Consider the following 11,831-nt stretch of genomic DNA (forward strand, 5'->3'; position numbering starts at 1 on the left):
TGAGAAACTAGAAGCCTCACAACGTCTCCCCCGGTTTCTCTCTTCAAAACCCCTATGTTTTTCTCTCACATACGTAACAATGACATTCAATGAAAAAGATACAACTAATTAGGTATTATAGGGTTTAAGAGTGGGGAATTCAAGGAAAATAAAAACGTTTCTTTCACGAAAATAAATGTCTCGCTGGAAATCACGTGATTTCTTGCGAGATTTCATGCAACATTTAATATTATTATTACTTTTCAGAAACTCGTATCACTACAACTAGGCTCGTCGTCGTCATCTTCCTTTATAAGGAAGAAGACACGCAAGGTCATGGTCGTCGTTACCTGAAAATCCGTCTCTCCAGCTCATTGTAGAGCGTTTCTCCCCTCAATTTCTTCATAAAACTTGGAGATGGTATATCAAGAAAGAGTAAACACACTGGGATTTCTTATTGATTGGTAACCCTCTAGAGTCTCATCATAGTATTATCATAATTATAGGCACTTAATCGAGACATAATGGGTCGGGAATAATAAATTAATACCAAAGACTAGTCTGTAGTATCTCTTTCATTTATATATCATATACAAAATTGCATAGAAAGTGACGAGTACATAACATGGTCATATTGCAAGGGTTGTAGGAAAATTTCGAGCCATCAGGTCCTATTGTTCAGGCGACGACGTTCACCAATCAGTAGTCAGTTGATGACAATTTGTCACGTCGAAATATAAATATAATTTATTTAATTTTTTTTAGATATTAGATAAAATATTTCATTTTTCAAAATTGTCTTATTTAATGGATTTTAAAATAATTTTCTTTTAATTTAATTTGTATTTTCTTATTTCTGTGTACGCTGAGTCAGCATTTTAATTTTCTTTTATAAAAAAATTATTTTTATTTATTATTATCCTTTTTTGTTTTTTTCTTTTAACCATTCTTTCCCAGATTCTGTTATTTTATCTAAACCCTATCTCTCCTTTGGCCGCTGCACCCGCGCCCCGCCGCTCGCCGTTCCTGCTCAGCACCGCCTCATCGACTGCCGCCACACGCTGCACTCTTAGCCGTCGCAATCTCAGTTGTCCCTCTCGGTGCATCCTCCTCCATCCGGCCGTGGCCGATTAGCTGCTGTCTATAACGCTGGCATCGTTTCTACACTTCTCATAATTGTCGGTTCTTTTCCCTCTCTCCCTCATTATATTTTCAGAGATTTGTCTTTTTTGTTACGAAAATGATCTTTAATTGTTGCAGTGAAGACCTGACTCTTGCCGCCGATAGAGTTAGTTAGTTCGTCATGGCGGATGTGATGCTGATGAAAGATATTGAGGAAACGGCTGATCGGCTTGGGATAGATCTCGCCCAAGTTGATTTTGACGCCATTCGTCTCCCTCCCGGCGAGGATTTCGGAATCATTAGGTCAAAACTTTTTTTACTTTTATCGTTTGATATTGTGTATCTTAATTTTCATTTTCCGAGTCTCCTTAGGGCATTTGAAATCTTTTCTTTGATTGTAAGTTTGATGGATTTATTACTTTGTTTTCTGTCTTTCCATGCAATTGCTCAAATTCCTTCGTTGTCTGCAATTATGTATAGTGATGATGAAGAGGTTCTACAAGAGGAGAGTCTAGAGTTTGATTCTGGGTTCGGAAACATTATAGTTGTTGACAATCTTCCGGTTGTTCCTCCGGAGAAGTTTGAGAAGCTCGAAGGTGTTGTTCGTAAAATTTTTGGACAGATTGGAGTTATTAAGGATGATGGCCTGTGGATGCCTGTTGATCCTTCTACACAAAAAACTTTAGGGTACTGCTTTATTGAGTATGGCACTCCACAGGTACTTTCTCATTTTCAAACACGCCCTTTTCTGTCTCTGCTAATTTTACTCCCGAAACTTCATAGATTTATCGTATCGAAATATATGCTAAAGAACGCCATCGAGAACCAATGTCCAATATTATAAATCCTGTTTAAGATTGAAGTAAGTCTCCTATCTTCGCCACCTTTTTTGCTGGCATTCGATGATGTCCAATAGAGCTACAGATACTTGCAACCTCATTATACTTCTTTCTGGCTGGTACTTATCTCTAGTTTCTTTGGATGGAACCGGCAGTACTTTCAACCACCTCCTACCATCGCCTTATCTCTCATTTAGAGATGAATATTTCTATACCAGATGTTGTTTGATGCTATGAATAAATTTACTTGTTTGGCCTAACTTGTTACGTCTCTTTCCTAATCTCTCATTGTCTTGGGTTATTAGTATTATTTTGACATAGCATTTAGTGGTAATATACTCTGTTAGAATGTTCTTGAAATATAAACCTTGTAGCGTTCAGTAAGTCGACTATAAGATAGTTTGATATTTTGAATTTCCACTAGACATGCATTTCATGCGGGAATATGTTTACCTTCATGGAATTCTGTTCCTATATGTTCTATTTCTATCATTTTGCCTGTAAGTTAATTTTTTTTTTTTACTATAGATATTTTCGATTGTGCTTCCAGGTTTTCTGTTGTGATTTTTTTGTATTTAATCTTTAATTCTCTTGTGTGCACTACTGTAGTTCTGCTCCATGATTGAGTATCTCATTTAATTTCAGTCATATTGTAGGAGGCTGAGCTTGCCAAAGAGAAGACTGATGGGTACAAGCTGGATAGAGCACATATTTTCACTGTTAACATGTTTGAGGACTTTGATAGATTTATGAAAGTCCCAGATGAGTGGGCTCCTCCTGAAATCAACCCATATACTCCTGGGGTAAACTATCTGCAATGTTACTTTATTTTTCATCCCCACTGCTTCCTGTGATACATTTTCTCGAGGAAAGATGGGGGTTTTGTGGATCAATGTGAAGGTGGTTAGCTGAACATTAGAATGTATATGGGGAAAAAAGATCCATGGGAGGATATGTGATTTTACAGATCAAATTGTGCTGTCATGGAAGCATGATGCTATTTGCTTTTGAACATTTCAGGAGAATCTTCAACAGTGGCTTACTGATGAAAAAGCACGGGATCAGTTTGTTATTCGTTCTGGTTCTGACACTGAGGTTTTCTGGAATGATGCTAGACATTTGAAGCCTGAGCCTGTCTACAAGCGTCCAGTGAGTATCCTTTAGTCTTTCTCGAGTGTTGACCTTGTTTTTCTAACTAAAGTTACTACTCTCTCCTTGTTCGATTGTTTGGTTGATGTTGGTATACATAGTATTAATAGCACTTAGGTATCTTTGCTCTTGGGTTGATAACCCTAGCTTAATCAAATATTTTTCTGTTACAGTTCTGGACCGAGAGTTTTGTGCAGTGGTCCTCGTTGGGGACTTACCTAGCGACAATTCACCGACAGGGTGCTGCAGTTTGGGGTGGAGCAAGTACCTTCAACCGTCTGATGCGCTTTGCCCATCAACAGGTACCCTATGCTTTTTTCACTCCACACCTGACAGTGCTTGCCAACGCTTGAATGGCCTTAATCTTTTAATATATTAAATGCAGGTTAAGTTAATTGATTTTTCTCCTGGTGAAAAATATCTGGTAACATACAGCAGCCATGAGCCCAGCAATCCTCGTGATGCAAATGTGAGTTTTTTTTCTTCTTATTCCTAGTTTTTAATTTTAATTGAATAACTTTAATAGCTTTGCATCATTGCTGATTATATGTTCTTTCAGAGGATTGTGATCAATATTTTTGATGTGAGAACTGGAAAAGTAATGAGAGATTTCAAGGGAAGTCCTGATGATTTTTCCACTGGAGGAACTGGTGGTGTTGCCGGCTTATCTTGGCCTGTTTTTAGGTATTTATATCTTTGATGGATATGCCTTGTCTCTGTTCCTTTCTGGCTTGTCAAGTTGGTCGGAATATTTTTTTCTTGCTGATGATATAAATGTTATTGTTGTTTTTGCAGGTGGGGTGGTGGGAAAGAAGATAAATACTTTGCCAGGATTGGGAAGAATGTGATTTCAGTCTATGAAACCGAGACTTTCTCTCTTATCGACAAAAAGTCTTTGAAGGTCGAAAATGTTATGGATTTTTGCTGGTCCCCTACAGATCCCATTATTGCACTGTTTGTTCCTGAGCTAGGTGGTGGGAACCAACCGGCTAGGGTGAGTAACTTCTATGCTGAATGTGTTGCTATTCTTTTGATCTGTGAATTTAAATGTTTTCAATGGGCTTCTTTCGTTTCCTAGGTGAGTCTTGTCCAAATCCCGAGCAAGGAGGAGTTGAGACAGAAAAATCTTTTCAGTGTTAGTGATTGCAAAATGTACTGGCAAAGCAATGGGGATTATCTTGCTGTCAAGGTTGATAGATATACGAAGACAAAGAAAAGCACGTACACAGGGTTCGAGCTATTCCGCATAAAGGAGCGGGATATTCCTATTGAAGTGTTGGAGCTTGAGAATAAGAACGATAAGATCATTGCATTTGCCTGGGAGCCAAAGGGGCATAGGTTTGCAGTCATTCACGGTGACAACCCAAGGCCAGATATTAGCTTTTACTCGATGCGAAGCACTCACAACAGTGGCCGAGTGTCGAAACTTACAACTCTCAAAGGCAAGCAGGCCAATGCTCTTTTCTGGTCACCTGCTGGAAGATTCATTCTTCTTGCTGGCTTGAAAGGTTTCAACGGGCAGTTGGAGTTCTACAACGTCGATGAGCTGGAGACGATGGCAACTGCAGAGCATTTCATGGCTACTGATATTGAATGGGATCCTACTGGAAGGTAATTCAGAGGGCATCCATATTTGTACGTTGTTATAAGATTGGATCAGAATGATTTCCCTTGTGGTTACGACAGCTGAGTCGGTCTCGTTGTTTGCATCTGTACAGGTACGTTGCAACTGCTGTAACTTCAGTCCACGAGATGGAAAACGGTTTCAACATATGGTCCTTTAATGGAAAGCTCCTCTATCGAATCTTGAAGGATCACTTCTTTCAGGTAACTTATCGATTATATTCTGCAAATCATATGTTTTTGTTTATGGTCCTGTGGGTTTATACTGTAATAATCGTTCATGAATTTGTATGCTTGCAAAAACTAGATCGATCAAGTTTCTTTATCTTAACGAACTCTTTGGTCATCGTTAAATTTCTAATTTTTCGAATGGCAGTTCGCATGGCGACCAAGGCCACCATCCTTCTTGACCCCGGAGAAAGAGGAAGAGATAGCTAAGAATTTGAAGAAGTACAGTAAGAAGTACGAGGCTGAAGATCAGGACGTATCTATGCTACTGAGCGAGCAGGAGCGCGAGAAACGAAGAATGTTGAAGGAGGAGTGGGAGAAGTGGTTGAATGAATGGAAGAGATTGCACGATGAAGAGAAGCTGTTGCGACAGAAGCTTCGGGATGGTGAAGCCAGTGATGAAGAAGAGGAATACGAAGCCAAAGAGGTCGAAGTCGAAGAGATTTTGGACGTGACGGAGGAAGTTTTGTCGGATGATTTTGATCAGGAATGAGGTTGTTGACCCAAACAACCTTATTGCAGGCATGAAATTAGGTACCTTCTTCCTGCCTTAGACCTCACCAATTACTCAAAATGCAACTTGGGAATGTCCTTCAAAGTTTTAAGTTTTGTTTTGGATGCCTTATTTGTTTGTTATGATATTATCTCACGTCAGTAACTCAGTTATATAATGTATTTTTTATTCTCTTTTAGCCATTTTTAGCTCAAAATTAAGCTCTTCAACCCCAAACGCCCTGCATCGACACGGGATGTATTATCGTCACGGTGCTGCAACCATCGACGGGATGGATGTATTCTTTTGAAAAGGATTTGGGGGATAGATATCTCTTTGGTTGATATGTTCTTATGAGGTATAGTATCGAGATAAGAATTGAGATGTTTCTGGTTGGTGATTTGAGCATAGGAATTTATCAAAAAGTAGCAATGATAAGTGTTAAAGCACTTTTGCTCATTTTCAGCTTCTCATGGACGCCAAGTGGAATAAGACATCTCTTCGTTTGGCCTAAGCTATGAGAATCGAATGTTCCAAATCATTCATTTCTAAAAGATTTTGAATTAGGGGTGGTTGAAAGACTCGAGAACTCGAATAATTTGGACTATTCCAGTTGGGTTGGGTTAAATTATTTTTTCGATTTGGATTGGATAGATTTTTTTTTGAAAATTGAAAATTTAGGGTCGGTCGGCGGGTTGTATATATATATATATATTTTTTTGTTAGATTAAACCAACCAATTGGAAAATAGGGCTAACGAAAATTAATAACATTTAACCTTTGTAATTGAAATATTTATGAGATTTTAGTTATTAGTCTAATGGATATATATGAATTTTTTTTAATATTTTTTTAAAAAAAGAATAATCTGACGTCTCACTCCAATCCAACCCATGTGCACTCTCATGCATCATTTGAGTATTTACGTCTAAACATAATACAATGTCTCACTCAAATATGACATGGGTTCCGAATATCAACATTGAGTTCTACCGAGAGATAAATATTACGAGGGGAGAGAGTTGAATTGTTGTTGACAAGCCTCTTTGGTATGTTCTATTACGAGCCTCTTTGGTATGTTCTAACCGAAACTTTCTTTACAAGATCTTCCTATGATTCTAACACCTTTAGTTTGGTTTGTGGGAGAGTCTTGAAAGAACAAACAACTAGAATTGCTCATATATGACTCTATGACTAAACCCTAATGTCTATTCTATATATATATTTAATCAATTTGAATCTTATTTTATTCTAACTTGGGCTGCTGTTCCAAATTTATGATGCAATAATTTAGACGGATAATTTACTTTTGAGTAAATTTTAACCAGTTATTTTTCTCTTAAGTAGTTTGAAATTAATTAATTTTATTTAATTAATTCATTAGTATTTTGATGATAATAAATATTCACTTAATTACTAAAATTACAATGATTTGAAGTGTCTACCGTGCATAACTTGGAATAACAATTTCAACTAGTTTGAATCACTCAAATTAGAGCTAAAACAAAAAGCTATTAAGTCGAAGAAGCTACGAGTGAAACAACGTTAGTAGTGTGATATCTCACATTTGTTGGGGAGGAGAACAAAACACCCTTTACAAGGGTATGGAAACCTTTACCTAACAGACACGTTTTAAAAATCTTGAGGGAAAGTTCGAAAGGGAAAACCCAAACAGAACAACGAACTTGAACTGTTACAAGTAGAAAATGCTTGACAAGATGACGTGGTGGCTCAGCTTCATTATTTTCAATTTTCATTCTTTCATCGTATACTCAGACAGATACAGATACAAATATATATTTTGAATCACGAATATAACGTTGTGAGTACTCAAATTTGTATATATACTCATTAATAGAGTTGAGCTCGAGTGAGCGCTTCACTTGAATGGGTTGTGAGGCTGACAACGATACGTAACGAGCCAAAGTGGATAATATCTACTAGCGGTGGGTTTTAGCTGTTATTTGACCCGTTATGTCGTAAACCTCATAGTTTTAAAACGTTTCGTTTACATCTCGAACCAATGTGAGATCTCACAATCCACTCCCTTTAGGGTTCAACCAATGTTTTAAAACGCTCCATTCCCATCTTTCAACCAATGTGGGATCATACAACGACGTCTCTAATCTAGATAAGAAAATTAGGGACGTTACAATAACATGACATAACAATCATAATTATGAAACGTGCAAAAGCCACAAGACATGCGTCATCATACATAATACAATTCATCCAATCAAACCAACAATAGAATCACTTACTTGTTTAGCTTAAGCCGGAGTTGCTGAATACGCTTGGTACTAGCTTAAAATGGTCAAATCCATCATCTTGATGATATTAGTTAAAACAAAACAACTACAAAGATCGGTCACCTTGTAGTCCAAATGAAATATCTCGATATATCTGTTCTATCTCCGTTTCATATTTAGTCAGTGAATATAGAATATGGTATTCGTTTATGGTGAAAAGAGTTGAAAGGAAGTTGTTAATGATAGATTATCGAGAGATACAGGTAAGAGAAATTTCGATTCGAGATTTAATAGTTGGTCTATTCTTAGTCCGAGTAAGGCCCATCTTGTTGCTATATGTTTTAGCTAATGTAATAACGATACTACAAAATGGTCTCTTCTAATAGACAATTATTCCTTTGCCAATGTGACCTACAGATCTGTTCGGTATTCTGTAATCAATTCTCTCTACGGTTGGGGAAAAATCTTAAAATAAACTATTGAAAATTCAATTTGAATACGAGTGTTCATATAATGGAAAGCACCTATGGCCTAATGGATAAGGCGTCTGACTTCTAATCAGGCGATTGTGGGTTCGAGTCCCACTAGGTGTGCATTAGTTTTTATATCTAAAGTTAGAGTTGTCGGATTATTTTTTTTTATTATTTATAGTGTTGTCGGGTTGTTTATATTTGTAGAATTATGAGTTACCATTCAAACGTTAAAGATATTTTAATTAGTACGAAAAAAATCATATTTATCTCATAGTGAGAGTTGTCCAGTTATTTTTTTTAATATTATTTATAGAATTATTTTATATTTTATATTATAATTACGAAACATTCACGAGCTACAATGCATCACTAATATCGATTATAGGGTCGTTTCAAATTATTTCTTAAAAGGATGTAGCCTCTTCCTCGTAAAGACGTTTTAAAATTAGAGAGGGGAACAAATCATTTCTTAAAAAGGTGTAGTCTCTTCTTAGTAGAGACGTTTTAAAATTGTGAGGCTGACAACGATACGTAACGGGTAAAAATGGATAGTAAGTTGGTGTGAGATTTCATGTCGATTGAGAGGGGAACAGATCATTTCTTAAAAGGGTGTAGCCTCTTATTAGTAGAGACGTTTTAAAATTGTGAGGCTGACGCCAATACATAACGGGCCAAAGTGGACAATATCTACTAGTGATTGGTTTGGGGTGGTGCTTGGCCTGTACTAATCAAAGTATAAGCTGATATGAGATCCCATATCTCATATAAAGTCTCTCTCTAATAGACGCGATTTAAAACTACGAGGTTGAGCCGGAACGGGCTAAACTTGATAGTATCTATTAGCAGTGGGTTTGGGCTGTTACTTGGCTCATGGTTTTAAAATGCTTCGTTCCCCTTTCTAGCCAAGGTGGGATTTCACACTCCACTCCCTTTGGCGTCCAACCCATATTTTAAAACGCTTCGTTTCTCTCTTTCAACCAATGCGGGATCATGAAGTGACGTCTCTGACCTAGGTAAGAAAATTAGAGGCGTTATAATAACATAGTACAACTTTTCATAGCATGACATAACAATCATAATTATGAAACGTGTAGGAGCCACAAGGCACGCGTCATCATACATAATACAATTCATCAAACCAAGCCACTTACTTAGTTGACTTAAGCCGAAGTCACTGATTATACTTGGTACTAGCTTGAAATTATCAGATCCATTTCGATGATATTAGTTAAAAAAAACGACCATAATAATGATATTAGTTAAAACAAAACTACTGGAAAGATCGACACCTTGTAGTCCAAATGTTGCAATAAAGAAATATCTCAATATATCCGTCCTATATATATATATTCAAATCAAATTTATTGCTTCACATTTAAATTTTATTAAATATTTAATAAATTTTTAATAGTATAATTTAGATTCTTGGAATATAAATATGCCCAAGGAATATAACGTCTAAACGTACCATTTTACCAATACTTTGTAGATTTTTTTCTTTATTTTCTCCCCCATTTTTGCTACCATCAATTTTCAACTTCATTAGAACATAAAAATTATTTAATATCTTTTAGATTTTATAACAAAATTGATGAAATTTTGACGAAAAGAAAAAAGGAAATTGACTTACAGAACCGTCTCTTCTGACATCGCTAACTTAATTTATAGATCGACCCATAGCCTAATAGATAAGGCATCGAATGATTAAATAGTGAGATGCGCCCATGGCCTAATGGATAAGGCGTCTGACTTCTAATCAGGTGATTGTGGGTTCGAGTCCCACTAGGCGTGTATTCAACGTATGACTCTTTGTATGACCCGGGCCTAACTGATAAGGCATCTGTCTTTTTAATCAGTCGGGTGTGGGTTTGAGACCACTCCCCTCTCTAATGAACAATTGGTTTGTGATCCAACCACCAAACCGAATCTCTCTTAGGGCAATGAGAGGGTGGACCCCTTGTTCAAGACCTAGGGTCAGTACTCAAGGGAACAACCTCTCTACTATCCCTAAAAGCGGGTAGAAGTGAATTCCATCTTACACCCTATGTCCCCTAGCCTCCACTCACATGTCTTCAAATGTACAATCATTACACCCTATGTACCCTATGTCCCCTAGCCTCCACTCACATGTCTTCAAATGTACAATCAGCCTTATTCTTAGATCATTTTGACTATATACTTGAACTTGATCCACTCTTATGTCTCTACATATAGTTCAAGTAATCATACGAATCAGCCTTATTCTTAGATCATTTTGACTATATACTTGAACTTGATCCACTCTTATGTCTCTACATATAGTTCAAGTAATCATACGAATCAGCCTTATTCTTAGATCATTTTGAGTATATACTTGAACTTGATCCACTCTTATGTCTCTACATATAGTTCAAGTAATCATACTATAGCCAGAGTGTTCTTAGTTTATTGGATTTAGATTAATGATCGTGAAATTCATTTTATTCAATAACGATCTTTACTGAATAAACATAAAAATTAGAATATGTTTTTATTAGAATATGTTTTTATTTACAAAGTTTGAGTTTTAGGATATAAAACTCGAAATTAGTACTAAAATATCAATACATTTGTATGAAAAAAAAAAAACAAACAAAATTAGGTTCATCATTTTTTTTTTCAACCTATTATTGGGAATTGGATTCCTATAAACAAAATTTGTTTTTTCTTAAAAAAAAAAAAAAAAAATCTTATCATTTGGAATCAAATTCCAAATTTTTATCTTATTGGAATCCAAAAAGAAATAGATTTCCAAACTTTATTATATAATATATATTAAAAAAAATTAGAAAAGATATAAAAAAAAATTGGTATGATTAAAAAGAATTTAACCTAATCGAGTTAGGTGGTTCATTCATTTAATATTCTTTTTACCTAATGTTTATTCCATTTGTTCATTCAAAAAGTAAATTACCGCCATACCCTTAATATTTACTGATTACCAATTATATTTATGAATTTCAATCATTACTAATTATATTAGTTGTATCGATAAATATAACCTTCTTAAAATAATAATAAAAAAAAACAACATAATAACTCTAATTTTATATCAGCTTAATAAATAAGGTGGAATGATCATACAATGGGAAGTGCCCATGGTAATGGATAAAGCTTAGATAAGGCTCACTTCCGATCTAATTAGGCAATTACAGATTCAGCAACCTAGACAATTACAGGTTCAAGTCTATGCTTCTAATTAGGTAATTTAGACTTCTAATTAAGCAATCTAGGCAATTACAGATTACTTCAAATAAGACAATTTAGGCAATTACACTGATAGGCAATTACAGGTTCAAGTCTGTAACTAAAAAGTCCCTAACACATTCTTAATTTATTATTATTTATCAAATATGCATGAGTTAATGATCCTTAATGGGTCAAATATACACTGAATTATCACCTCTATTTTTTTTAATGGGTCCTCTATTCGTTAACAAATGAATTAGGATTGAAATTGATCAAATATTTACAAATGGGTCAAATTGGAATTAGAAAAAGAAAATCGATTTAAGGAATCCAAACAAAAATAATGAAAAAAGAAAAAAAGTTATTGAAATATGTTTTGTTTTCATTTTTTTATTTTTATTTTTTACCAAACATCTAACCAATGCTCTATTCTAACCAAACAAGCAAAAAAAAAAAAAAAAAAAAAAAA

At 35.4% G+C, this 11,831-nt stretch overlaps 1 protein-coding gene and 2 non-coding genes across 4 annotated transcripts; all 3 read left to right on the plus strand.

The window, feature by feature from the left end:
- Positions 1 to 947: 947 nt before the first annotated feature.
- LOC111439034 (eukaryotic translation initiation factor 3 subunit B-like) lies at positions 948 to 5,636 on the plus strand. Of its 2 annotated transcripts, none has more exons than XM_023076771.1 (12): positions 948 to 1,157; positions 1,240 to 1,404; positions 1,582 to 1,819; positions 2,597 to 2,743; positions 2,961 to 3,089; positions 3,263 to 3,391; positions 3,475 to 3,558; positions 3,649 to 3,773; positions 3,885 to 4,083; positions 4,168 to 4,700; positions 4,808 to 4,916; positions 5,089 to 5,636. In XM_023076771.1, the coding sequence occupies exons 2-12, from the start codon at positions 1,283 to 1,285 to the stop codon at positions 5,431 to 5,433; spliced, it is 2,160 nt and encodes a 719-aa protein (XP_022932539.1). In that variant the 5' UTR covers positions 948 to 1,157; positions 1,240 to 1,282; the 3' UTR covers positions 5,434 to 5,636. The 2 variants fall into 2 exon arrangements, with proteins under 2 accessions (XP_022932539.1, XP_022932540.1); XM_023076772.1 differs by having other exon boundaries at positions 1,245 to 1,404.
- Positions 5,637 to 8,202: 2,566 nt separating this feature from the next.
- Positions 8,203 to 8,275, plus strand: TRNAR-UCU. Its single transcript has one exon. It is a non-coding gene; the product is annotated as a tRNA-Arg (tRNA).
- Positions 8,276 to 9,873: 1,598 nt separating this feature from the next.
- Positions 9,874 to 9,946, plus strand: TRNAR-UCU. The gene has a single exon. It is a non-coding gene; the product is annotated as a tRNA-Arg (tRNA).
- The last annotated feature ends 1,885 nt before the right edge of the window (positions 9,947 to 11,831 follow it).

This window comes from Cucurbita moschata, unplaced genomic scaffold, assembly GCF_002738365.1.
Source record: "Cucurbita moschata cultivar Rifu unplaced genomic scaffold, Cmos_1.0 Cmo_Scf00085, whole genome shotgun sequence".
Lineage (NCBI taxonomy): Eukaryota > Viridiplantae > Streptophyta > Magnoliopsida > Cucurbitales > Cucurbitaceae > Cucurbita > Cucurbita moschata.

Excerpts from the sequence above, each read along its gene's own strand:
- LOC111439034 (XM_023076771.1), top strand. The coding sequence starts at position 1,283 with ATGGCGGATGTGATGCTGATGAAAGATATTGAGGAAACGGCTGATCGG. Across the intron at positions 3,090-3,262 it reads AGCCTGTCTACAAGCGTCCA|TTCTGGACCGAGAGTTTTGT; the intron begins GTGAGTATCCTT and ends TTTCTGTTACAG. Across the intron at positions 4,084-4,167 it reads GTGGGAACCAACCGGCTAGG|GTGAGTCTTGTCCAAATCCC; the intron begins GTGAGTAACTTC and ends TTCGTTTCCTAG.